General features: G+C 32.8%; 1 protein-coding gene across 3 annotated transcripts in view; it reads right to left on the bottom strand.

The window, feature by feature from the left end:
- LOC130442683 (uncharacterized) overlaps window positions 1-13,507 on the bottom strand; it is a 60,645-nt gene that overhangs the window by 2,833 nt on the left and 44,305 nt on the right. For all 3 annotated transcript variants that reach the window (XM_056777004.1, XM_056777003.1, XM_056777005.1), the window contains one exon: window positions 9,476-9,692. In XM_056777004.1, the coding sequence (XP_056632982.1) occupies window positions 9,476-9,692 (217 nt within the window). The remainder of the gene's footprint in view (window positions 1-9,475; window positions 9,693-13,507) is intronic.

Here is a 13,507-nt window from a genome sequence, read left to right as displayed (position 1 = left end):
CTTTGCATGCATACAATGATTTTCCTATCTGTTCATTGGTATTCCTGGTATTCTTTTTTCGTTCTGTAAGTTTCTTTATCCCCTGTCGTTTATTAATTCTTTCAATATGTCCAATAATCGTAATCTTTAATTCCTCATACTAAATATTCCCAACTTTCACTGTCGTGGTCTTATAGACTTTTAATTCAGTTGTCTGGCCTATTCTCTTACTATGCTACTATTCTTTGTATCATTTTCATGGCTTATCATTGTTCCTCAGTATTTAAAGATGTTAATTACTTTTAAACTTCCCTTACAATTCCAATGTGTTTTGAGAATTTTTGTGATCCATTTTATCAGCATATGCTATTATTTGTTTTGATTTATTAATGATATTACCATATATAGTACATGCCCTTATCATGCCTTCCACTGCAATATTAAATAATAGAATTCATCACTTTGCTTATCGCATTATATATTTCCAATTCCTCAACTAGTCCTTCTTTTGTCATTGCCTTTCCCCTAGAATTCAACTTAGTTTTTTTCACCAATCGTATTAACATATTACAATTATAAAAAAAATCATTTTAATTCTTATAACAAAGAAGATAAGATAAGATCTTGGACAAAACAAATTTTTATTTTGTTAAGAAATTCCATACGAATCAAAATTATTATTCGTTATCCATTAAAATTGTTGTGGAAATAACGAGAACGTCCTGTATTTCATTTCGTTTGGTAGATACAGAACATTTTAAACGAAATCAAACGTGAAAACGTCCTTATTCACATACTAGGCAATGTACTATTCTACACATTGAAAATTCACCTCGACCTAGTAAGTTTCAAAAGTAATTTGCACGGCCTAAGAAATAGTTAGAGTGCCAAATTCACAGGAATCAGTACAGTCTATCAATAGAAGTGAATATGAGAGTGCTACATGTAATTTTCTCAAAAGAAACTCAGTAATTTAATACGTAATCTCAATTTATCCAAACAAGGATTAGAACTATTGATGTTTTACGAATGGGAAAACACAAATTATTAACCGAAGGTAACATTATAAAAAACGCGATAAATTTATATATATATATATATATATATATATATATATAAATACAACCCACCTTTTAATTGACCGTTGTAAAAGAAGTTTAAAGTGCGGCTGAGCAATATGTAAATAACTTTGCAAAAAATCCAAGAAGAGTTTAGAAAAGTTATATTAGTTTTGTAGTATATAAGTAATTATTCAACCAATGTAATTAGACAGCCGTTTGTACGCAGAGATAAAATCATATTTCTACCACTAAATATCAAGTTTTTATTAGAGTGATGACTATGTTGAGTAAGTGTTTGGCGGTCGAAAATTTTTTAGAAAATCATAAGACATAGAATTAGGAAGAAATTGTAGAATATAAATGTATACTATATCTGCAAAAAATTTGGGAGTGAGTAGAGAGAAATATGATTAGTGGAAAAAATGTGGTGATATAAAAAAATGTCTTCCAATTTCAAAGAAATATCCTCCGTAGATTCCGGAAGTGTGGAGAAGTGCAAAATGCCCACTTGGAACATACGTTATAGCTTTTTTAAATTTTATCTGATAATTAGGCAAACCAACTAAATTATTCTACATTTCAATTTTTCACTTATGTAAGTAACTCAATGTTCGACATCCATAAATTTTATCACGTTAAACAAAGAGTATTTAGAAAATATACTTAAATTTAAATACTGATTTCGCAACTTTAAAGGCCTATAACTCAAAAACGAGGGGTCTTATGAAAAAAGTTTTTCTATGTCACAGCATTATTTTCATGTCATCTACTCCCTCTCGAATTTTTTTTGCATTAAGTCCTGGAACACCCTGTGAAATTTAGGAAATTATAGTGAGGAACAATGGGAGTTTAAGAGATTTAAGAGTGATGGGAAAAAATGCGTGGATAGAATCTTCAGATGAAAACTGGTGACAGCCGGAAAAATTGTGAAATAAAAGTTAATAAAAAGCGTTTTATTGAAATACAGCATATGTTTCAGCACTCTCTTCTCTATTCAGTTATATCCTAATTTTTTTAATCAAAACAAAAATATCCGTCATTTATTTCATCTTTTTTTATGCTCAAAAGCAAATACTAAAAATCATTGATAGTTTCATAAATTAAGACTATTGATATATCCAAAATCAAAGACAACAAAGCCCATGTTAACCAGTTTAATTTAAACCTATTTTGTGACTCCGAGATTTTGGAAATCCTCAATTAGAAGGTTTATTAAAAATAAATTTCGCTTTGTATACAAGGAAAATATTAAGGGACTAATTAACAACCACCTCTTTTATGTAAAACATAATGGAAGTAATCTAAAAATACCTCGTGAAAACGCGCAATAAAACCCAAACAAAAAAAAACTCTGATGAATATTACGTACAAATATTATTTTCCACTTGAACGCCCTTTCTTTGACACTGATATATTATTGCGTGCGGCTTTTAATTTTTTTTTGTTTACTCGTTTGATATGCCACTTCTTGCTGGGAAACTGTAGAAAAAATCATCATTAGTCCTTTTTCTTAAAACGAGACAATGAATCTCTGGAATTCTGAAACGTCACTGGTTTATTCTTACTAAGGAAATTTTCACGAAGTTCAATTAATCACTTCGTGGAAGAGAATCGTTATTTTATTTTATGAACTATGTGATTAGAGAGACAGAAACACTATTAAAAATGATAATCATTTTGTTTCATATTTTCACAGTTATGTTTCTATAGAATGTAGTTTCATTTGAAATAATAAGACGAAATTCGATAATTTTACTTCTGATTTTATTTTATCGGAAAACCGTTATCAAATTTTATCACTTTCTTCACTTGTTGTTATGATTAATTAACACAAATTCGAATATACATATTAGTTTTCTCATAACAAACAAATTCTCTCATTAAGCATACCAACATATTATTCTGAAAATTAATTCAATTTGTAATAATCCTCGTTCGAGTCAAATCTGCAACATAATCATTACTCTAGTCAAATCGTAGCTCGTTCATAATTTGACTAATAATTAAATCCTTGTCGAATTTCATCGTACATGACCTGTATTTACATACAGATTCTATATAACATTGTGTGTTGCTGTGACTGCGTAAATAAATCACAGCACAAAAATTGAAAAAAGTATTCGGTTGGGTAACAGTTTGTTTAGATTCTCCTTGATTTGAATACAATGATATTTATTCAGATAATTGACCTATGAAGAAACTATGTATAGTGCTAAGAATTGGTAGACGGACACACCAAAAGAAACCTTCCCTGAAAAGAATCACAGACTCAACCTTGCAGAGGAAAATTTTTTATGCATTAGTCCCTTTTCAGTTACAATCCATATTCAGAACTAAATTAATCCTACTTCCCAAATATATAAAATAAATAAATAAAAATACCCCAACTAGTCCCTTTCTCTTGCAAACTCTCATTCTCATACTTTTCACGATGTTGGAAATCAGCCAAAATGATTCTCAATCTCAAACCCGGAAAGACATTACGAAACCTGAAAATTACTGCACCATATCAATCAACAACGTCCTAGTTAAAGTAACTTAAGCTTGGATGAAGTACTACATCTGAGACACAGTACAATTTCTAATTCGAATTCAGGCCCGAACACTCAGTGCCATCAACATTATTCGCACTATTGTAACTCGAGCAATTGATCGATGACATGGACTTCTAGAAAGCTTTAGATTAGGTCTGACACGTCGGAACGCCTACAAGACTGGACGTTCTAACTAACAACTACGTATGATATTTGGATTTCTGACAAAAACAATAGTTTCAACAAATTGATGCACCTATCTATTTCGCCTCTTCGTCTTTGAATCTTTTTACATATGAGTACTTGAGAAGTTTTGAGGACCATACTAAAAATGTTGAATAGTAGTAGAATATTTCTAAATTGGGACACGTTATTATTGTATGTATAAAATAGCGTTTGGAAATGTTATCCTTGTGACAAATTTAAAAACAAATGTGAACTGTTTCATAAGACATTTTTACATAATCACTCAACTGACTGACATAAATCAACAGTTTAATTTCCATTGGACTAGTAGATAATTTTCGTGGTGCTCTTCCATTTTTAAAACCGTGAAGTTTACTCAAGTAAGTTAAATAACCTGATTATTAAAATAAACAACGGAATTTCAGCAGTTTAGACAACCCAATTGAATAATTCATTTGATGTTAGCAAGTCAGACTCCAGAGACCTGTTTGAGTAATTCCGAAGAGACTTTAATTATCTCAGTGGAGGTAAAGTACGAATTTTTCTTTGGATGTTGTTCGTTAAAAATAGTGACAAATATTAAGTTCATGACTTTAAATTATCACGCGATAATTTTAATTTCGAATAAACTGATAAATCACATTGTTTTTATGTTTAAAAAACTAACGGACTAATAGTTTTCATCCAATCAGTAGGAAAAAGCTTTAATATAGAAGTAGCACATACCGTCAAAGCTATTATAAAGTACTAATGATGGAAATAAGAAATTGTTCTCCTAGTACATTAATATTTACACCCAAATTGATTTTCTTCGCATTTATCAGTAATAGATAACGTAGGTGACCCAAATAAGACCATGGCCCTAATAAGGCCAATAGCTTATGTTTATAAAAATACTCACACTAGGCAGATGAGCACACCACCTGTGAGTGGATTATCGGTGATGATGATGTCCTTGTAGTTTCAAGTTCGTACGCTAGACGTACCACTGTTAGTTACACATTGCATCTGAACAACACTGGATGTTATAATTTCAGGTAAGTCGCATTTTACGGATTAACATGAATTTATCCATCAAAACTCCTAAGTGCGATACATTTTTGAGTTCAGCGCGAACTGTATCAAAGATCATGGTAAGCATTTTTTAAAAAAACTGAAGTAACTGAAGCAAATTCTATTGGTAAACAAGGGTGCCCCAATAAGGCCTGCACCTGGCCTTATTAGGGAAGTGATTTATTACATGTTTTAACCTTTTTGGCTGCGCTTTAAGCTTTATGATTCCGTAGACTCTTACACAATTTATAAATATAAGCCTATTAGTATGTTGAGTTGCATTGAACTAACGATTTTTGTTCCTATGTTTCAGACGAGATGGAATCAAATGCAGTTGGGAAAGAGCGAGCTGAATGGAATGAAGAGCAAATGGAGCAGGCTTTGAATGCTGTTGGAAACGGAATATCTGTCAACCAGGCTTCAAGGGAATTTCGGATACCAAGGAGAACCATTTGACGACAAGTATATAAAGTAAAAAATTAGGAAGAAATCCAATTTTATCATCTGATCAAGAAACTGAACTTTGCTCAAGAATCTCTCGGTTGGCTGATGTTGAAATGCCTATAACAAGCAAGATAATTCTTAAGAAATGTGTTGTTTTACTAGGAGGAAAATAATATTCTTCATACTTTTAACGCAAAGAAACAAAAAGCTGGACGTAAGTGGTTGAAACTTTTTTGAGTTGTGACCCTGATGTGGATAGGCGTAAACACAAAAGCAAGTAAACTTAATAAAGTGAGTGTCACCGATTTCTTCGACAAATTGAAAACAGTCATGGAGGAATTGGATGTTTCTGGTAAAGCTCAGAACATTTACAATATCGATGAAAAAGGCTGCCATTTGACACTGCACCACCAACAGGAAGTTTTTGCCAAGAAAGGGACCAAGAGAGTGCAATAGTATCACCTGAGCACGCTGAAAACGAGACAACCGTATCATGTGCCAATGCTAGAGGTCAGAACAAACTACCGATGATTTTATTTAAGGGACAGAGGCTGAAACCAGAATGGGAAGCAAATCTTCCTCCTGAAACCACCCAGAGGAAGTATGACACACGATGTTTTTGTGAAGTGGATCGAACATTTTCAACAGTTTCGAGTAGGGGATAAAAATGCTTTATTGATTTTTGATGGTGTCAAATCTCATTTGGATGCGAACATTGTTTGAGCTGCTGAAAAGTACGACATTACTTTGTTTTGTTTGGCAAGTAACACAACTCATGAGCTATAGTCTATGGACAAGTCGGTTCTCAAATCTTTTTGTGATGACAAGGTTCTTCGTTACTGAATGAACAATCCTGAACGCTCGATAAGACGTACAGTCTTTAGGAAAATATTTTCTGAAGTATCGGCTTAAGGCAATGATTCCTGGAAATATTATGTCAGGGTTCAAAGCTACGGGAATATACCAATACAATCCATTAATGATTCCAGAGTGTCTTTTGCACCTTTATGCCTAACCGAGCTTGAAAACCGAAATGATGAAAATGAACAAGACTCAACCACTTCTTAAAATCCAAAAAAATCTACAAAAAGTGAAAAAAGTTCTTCTGCAGAACCGATTACTCAATCTTCAGTTAAAAGGATCAAAACGTTACCTCCTAAACGTTCTTCCAAAGACCAAGATTTTAGCTCTCAAAGCGATGACCCTTCAGATTACTCGGTTCATGTCATAAGCTTATGAGACGACAAAGATATGGAACCTTTATTAACTATTACCTTTGAATACGCCAAATTCAAGCTAAATACGTAGTTTATAGAAATGTTGTCCACTCCCAAGATTAAAACAAAAAGGGTTCAAAGAAGAAAAAAGTACATAAATCACGATCCCAAAAGCTAGTGGTTAACTTGTTTGACGTTCCTTCTGATATCAACAAAGTCTTCACAAGAAAGGTGTCTCCCAGAAGGATAATCGGTACTGTTTTATTTGTAACGAGGACCAGTTCACGAAGAATGCGTAGGACTTGCCAAATCAGACAAAGACGAATTTGCCCAAAATGTACTTTATTCACAAGATGAGACTTTTACAATGGTTACACTTAAATAATTCAAAATTTTTAAATGTTTTTCTTTTTACACGATTCAAAATTATATTGTTTTAATTTCAGAATACAGGTAAAATAAAACAAACACCAAAAGTGTTTTAAGTGTTTTTTTGTGTTGGCCTTATTTAGAACCTCTGACCTTATAAGGCTAATTTGGAAAAAAAATATAAATAAATATAAATAAAAATCACAAAAAATGAATTTTACTATATTTGGGGGGGGGATTTATCGATGGTCAATATGTTAACTATCATTTTTAGTTACTTCGTTATTTTTTCAGTCAAGAGTCATAGTACCAATTCGGTTACAACTTGGTTGAAAAATGAGCACGTTATTTGTTTAGTTATCTATTAATAATTTTGTCATGAAGGTTGAACCGTATTTTAGAAAGTAATCAATTCTGGAAACTACCACAGGATCACTTACCGAAAAAGTTTGTACACAGATGGTTCCACAACAGCAGAGAAACATCTGAAAATTTGGGCAATACACCAACAAATTTCCAAGTTACGTATTAAATTGATATAAACCGAAACTTTCCTCAGGTCGGAATACATAGTTAAAAACCATTACGATGTTCTGGAATAATTTGACCCCATATAAGACTGAAAACGTAATACTTAATGGTTGTACTATGGGTTGAGGATTATGCAGAAATATGTATAATTTTTTCACTAAAATTGGTAATAAAGAAGCTGACAATTCAATATATATTGAGACACCCTGTAGAATTGTGAGATATCATCAAAATATCATCAAACTTTTACTCAATCACTTTTTTTGATGTTCATCTAAAATCATCCTCACTCTATTTCGTTTTACACGTACTAGAAATCGTTTCTACTTGAAATGCACCAACAGAATAAATTGCTCATTTTGAAATATAAACGAAAATACACAGCTATAAAACTTCGGGTTTCTCCCATGTTTATAGAAATTCTCTCACCCAATATATGCATTCTTGTTGAAGAATGAAATCAGAATTCATATGTCTATAGAGGTTTACAGCAAGGAGTATCATATTAAGGTTTGTTGGTTTTCATTAACGTCAGAAAATTTTTGAGGTTAACATCTGTTCAATAAGAATTTAGATAACACTAGTCATAGAAAGAATTTGGCGAATTTCATGAAAAAGGATGTAATGGTAGATAATGTATCGATGACTAAAAGATATTTGAATAGTTTTTTTAAATATCTGAAAAAATATTGACTTTTTAATCATATTCCCGGCACACAAAATTAGAGTATTTCTCCACATTGCAAATAGTTTACACGATACAATGAGCTTAATTTTTAAAACCGATTTTTGGTAGAGAAATCTAATTTTGTGAATAAATAGCAGCAGTACTTCTATCACATATATGCCCTTTGAGAGGAGCAAAACATCCTCAAAGTTTTCCAGTACTAGCACAATGATAAAAATATCCAAAACCATTTATTTATTTATTCTTAGTTGTTGATAAAATTTATTAAATTGGTAGTTCATAATATGCAAAACCTCTACTGCATAAAAAGCTATCAAAAACAAGATTCTTTTTCTTCTTTCTATATATTACCTACTTTGATACAGAAATACCTTTTTTTTGAATATACTCATAAAAAAATCAATTAGCTTGTCCGCCTCTAACCACCACTTCTGCTCATCAAAATCTTTTTTGCATTTTTAAGGTAATATATTGTTAAATATGTATATAAACATGTTTCGTTTTCGTGCAAGTACTAAGAGATAAAACTAGACATTCTCCAATCTTGACAGGAAAAGATTTGTCTGATACAAACGGAAAGGTGTGTTAATAAGAAGATTCTCTTGCATCCAGAACAAGAAGACAGAGAAGCAGAAGTTATTTTTCATGCTTATATTAGCTACACCTATATGTAGATTTTGTTTGTGAGATTGTTTGTAATTATCCTTTGGACTAGGGGCAAGGATGTTCAACAGAGGGTTAGAACCACCGTGAAGTTCGACACAAGTTTCGACGAGATGTAGGTATATAAATAGCGCAGCCATTATATTAAGTGAAATATTAAAAAGGCAAATGTAAATAGTTTAAGAAAATTGAAAACGCGCTTTCAATGCACATTAAACTGAAAAGTTTGAAATACTTTATAAAATCAAATTAAAATAATAATCAATGAAAAATAATAGGATTATAGAAATGTGTTTTTTAGTTTTTCAAACTATATTTTTCATATATCTCGCTTTCATTAAACTCAATATTTTTTCATCAATATTTCAAGCAGGTTCGTAATGGAAATACGTTGAAATATGTACACTACCTCACAGATTGCGTGAAAATGTGTGAATATTATATTATTGAGTACGGAGACATTATTTGTAAATGATTATATGATCTACAATTTCTGTGTGGCTGTGATGATTCTTATAGTTTTGCTGATAAACGCGAACAACATTCAAACTAGTTTTTAGCTCTATGCGAATTTTTGTACCCTTGTATGTATTCTAGGTGAATGTATCAAACTTGAAAATTACTCCTCGATTGATTCTGTTCATAATTTAATTTATTTGAATAAATTTATTGTTAGATTGTAGATATCCAACGAAATAACTTTTAGAAATTGTTGTAAAACATAAATATTATAATGCATTTCTTCCTTACTTTGTGATACAGTAAGAAATATAGCCAAACTCATTTTTGGTTCAGTATTAACTTGGCACTCGTATTGTCCGGTATCTGCGACATGTGCACCACGTATCCTCAAACCCCAAAAATCCCCGGAGCTGTCAGTGTGCACTGACTCGAATCGCCGGTCGCTGGAAAAAGTATGTCGACTAGACGTGAGAATATGCAAATCCCTACTTCTTATCCATGACACCTGAAACAAAGAAATAACATTTGAAAGCTACACGTGACATGTCTTGCCCTCTAAAAATGTGAAAATATCTCGAGTAATTTCTATTAATTGCTGGATTTTTAATGTGTATTTCTATTTAGAAGTACATATTTTCAAAAATATAGAAAATACTAGGTCAAGGACTTTTTTCGATACTTTGTTATTCCTTTATCGAAAGCATTGAACTATTATTGAGATGAAATAGTATTATATGAACACAGAAAGAAGATTCTAATGGAGTAAGTAAATAACGGGAATTGAGACATTAACAAAATTGATTAAGAACTCAGCACAGTAGATAAAAAAGCTTAACAAGAATAGAAAATCATTTAAACTCTCGAAAATGTCACAATGATATTCTGAAATCTGCAAAAGAACAATGAACAGGACCGCACTTCAAAGTAATATACAATACTGGTTAAAAATTTTTCCCAACCTTTTAATTTACGTGATACAAAAATAATACGATCTATTTTGATATCTATCTATATATATATATATATATATATATATATATATATATATATATATATATATATATAAAAGTCGTGTTAGTTACTCCCCTAATAACTCAAGAACGGCTGAACCGATTTAGCTGAAAATTGGCAGGGAGGTAGTTTCGAACCAGGAGAAGGACATAGGATACTTTTTATCCCGTTCGACAGCATTCCCGTGTGACTTGACATGAAATTTATCCCGTTCGACAGCATTCCCGTGTGACTTGACATGAAACGTCAGTCACTATAAAACGTGGTATAACAAAAAAGAATCAGACTTGGAATAACAAAACGCAAATGACAGCTATTTAATTGACGTACAATGACAGATATGTAATGACGTTTGGATGACAATTTGATATTTGTAAGAAATCAATAATAAAACTATTTCTATTAAATAAATAATTAACAATTATAATGTAATGATAGTGCCATTGCCCATTCGTAAAAAGTGAAGTGAACTATAAAACTCGGTATGGTTGAAAATTTGAGTTTTTAGGTGAAGTGAAGTTTAATTAATAATGCCGCGACCAAGACGATCGAATCTTTCCCGACAAAGCCGTGATGCAAGAAGAATACGAAATGCTGCAAATGAAAGGACTGAAGAAGAACAAGAAATTGCACGTGAACAGCGCCGCGATAGTATGGCTCGACTTCGTGCTTCTCAATCACGAGAGCAAAGTGAAGCAGCCCGTGAAACAGCTCGGTTGGCAATGCAGAATCGTCGAGCGAACAACAAATAGATAATTTGCGACGCAGAACAAGATATTTATCAAGTGCTGATTTGAATCGAGCAGCGTTTCAATACGATTGCAGCAATGATTACAGCTTGCATCCTAGCGTTTGCATTGGGCAAATGGACGTAGTTTGCGAGTATTGTGGTGCATTAAAGTTTTCCGGACAAACCCCTGGATTATGCTGCCTTAATGGTAAAGTGAAATTGCTATTGTTGACTCCGCCACCTGATCCATTGCTTTGTAGCGAAACACAAGAATCACGCCACTTTCCTGCAAATACACAAAAATACAATGGTTGTTTCCAGATGACGTCATTTGGGGTAGATATTATCCAAGAACGAGGATTTAATCCGACATTTAAGGTATTTATTTTTGTACTTATATAAATGTAGTTAAAGAATAACTTACTTTATCTATTGGTACCTATGTAGTATATTTGCTAATTCTGAACTCTACTTTCCGACCGAAAAAAGTGTATATAACACAGTTAATACTGTCTGGTTTTTATTTTGTAGATACAAGGACAGATTCATCATCGAATTGGATCATTACTACCTTTCGAAGATACACAGAATAAATTTTTACAAATATATTTCATGGGCAACATGGAAGAACAACTTGATCGACGCCTAGAGATCAATGCAGGAATGAAGCGAGCAATTCTTCAAGACTTGCAGTGTCTGCTTCATGAACATCATGCGTTGGTCAGGTTGTTTAAGAGTGCTTTAGAGGGCATGCCAAGTGATGACTATAAAGTTGTCATCAAAGCAGATAAACGACCATCTGGAACACACGAAAGGACATTTAATGCTCCAACAGTAGACGAAGTTGCCATTCTGATTGTTGGTGAACAATTGGAAAAACGCGATATTGTGCTTACACGTCGCGATATTGGTCAACTGCAACAAATATCTGAAACTCATCGATCATATGACACATTGCAATACCCGCTGATGTTTTGGCAAGGAGAAGATGGATATTATTTTAATATTAAAATGAAAAATCCATTGAATGGTGAGTATCAGTATCATAATTTATTTCATTTTTATTTGTGAAAGACACTGATTTAAAATAATGCTTATTACAAAAATGGTTAATGTCTGTATTGTTTGGTTTAAAATTTGGTTAATTATCAAATTTTTAATTTCAGGTGAAGAAACTACAAAGAAAGTTAGCTCAATGAATTATTATGTATATCGTTTGATGATTCGTCAAAATGCTGATAACTATTTGCTGCGGTTTCGTCGATTGTTTCAGCAGTATTGCGTTGACATTTATGTAAAAATAGAAACGGAACGTTTAACATTCATTAGGTTGAACCAAGCCAAACTGCGTTCTGAGGAGTACATCCATTTACGTGATGCAGTTAGTACTGAAGGAAATGCAGCTAATATTGGTCGATTAACTATTCTGCCGGCGACATACATTGGTAGTCCACGTCATATGCATGAATATGCACAAGATGCAATGACATATGTTCGTCATTACGGTCGGACGATCTCTTTATTACTTTTACCTGTAATCCAAAATGGATAGAAATTACTCAATTGCTGCTTCCCGGACAAACATCAAGTGATAGACACGACATCACAGCATGTATATTCAGGCAAAAAATTCGGTCCTTGATGAACTTTATTGTTAAACAACGCGCATTTAATCGAGAATTGGAACGAGAACTTGAATATGATCACCAGGAATTAGATTTAGTAGTTCAAACGAATGTACCCCTGTTGAATTACCGACAAAAGGAAGTTTATGATACTTTAACGAAGGCAATCGATGATGAAAATGGTGGTTTATATTTCCTAGATGCCCCTGGTGGAACTGGCAAGTCATTCCTCATGTCATTAGTTTTAGCAACTGTTCGGGCGAGATCTAACATAGCGGTTGCAGTTGCTTCTTCTGGAATAGCAGCCACATTTTTAGAAGGATGCCGTACGGCTCATTCATAAACGTGCATTAGAAGCACTTAACCGAACATTAAAAGATTTACGCAATGACTCGAGATGTTTTGGAGGAGCAATGATTTTACTGTCTGGCGATTTCCGCCAAATACTGCCAGTAATTCCAAGATCTACGGCTGCCGACGAAATAAACGCTTGCCTCAAATCGTCAAATCTATGGCGCTATGTGAAGAAACTGCAACTGACAACAAACATGAGAGTTACATTGCTTAATGATACATCTGCTGAAGATTTCTCGGAGCAATTGCTGACTATCGGTAATGGTCAAGTACCTGTTGATGAATCGAGCTGATTAATATCATTTCCAAATAATTTCTGTAATTTTGTCTCATCAAAAGACGAACTTATCAATAATGTATTTCCAGAAATTATTTCTAACTACAAAAATAATGAATGGTTGAGTGAGCGAGCAATTTTAGCGGCTAAGAATAAAGATGTAGATGACCTAAACTACATCATTCAAAATGAGATCATTGGAACAATGCATTCATTCAAATCTATTGACTGCGTCACAAATGAAGATAAAGCCACCAACTATCCAATTGAATTTTTAAACTCTTTGGACGTGCCTGGCTTACCACCGCACAATTTACGCCTAA

This window comes from Diorhabda sublineata, chromosome 4, assembly GCF_026230105.1.
Source record: "Diorhabda sublineata isolate icDioSubl1.1 chromosome 4, icDioSubl1.1, whole genome shotgun sequence".
Taxonomy (NCBI): domain Eukaryota; kingdom Metazoa; phylum Arthropoda; class Insecta; order Coleoptera; family Chrysomelidae; genus Diorhabda; species Diorhabda sublineata.
The sequence above is the reverse complement of the archived record's forward strand: the minus strand, read 5'-3'. Positions and strand labels throughout refer to the sequence as shown.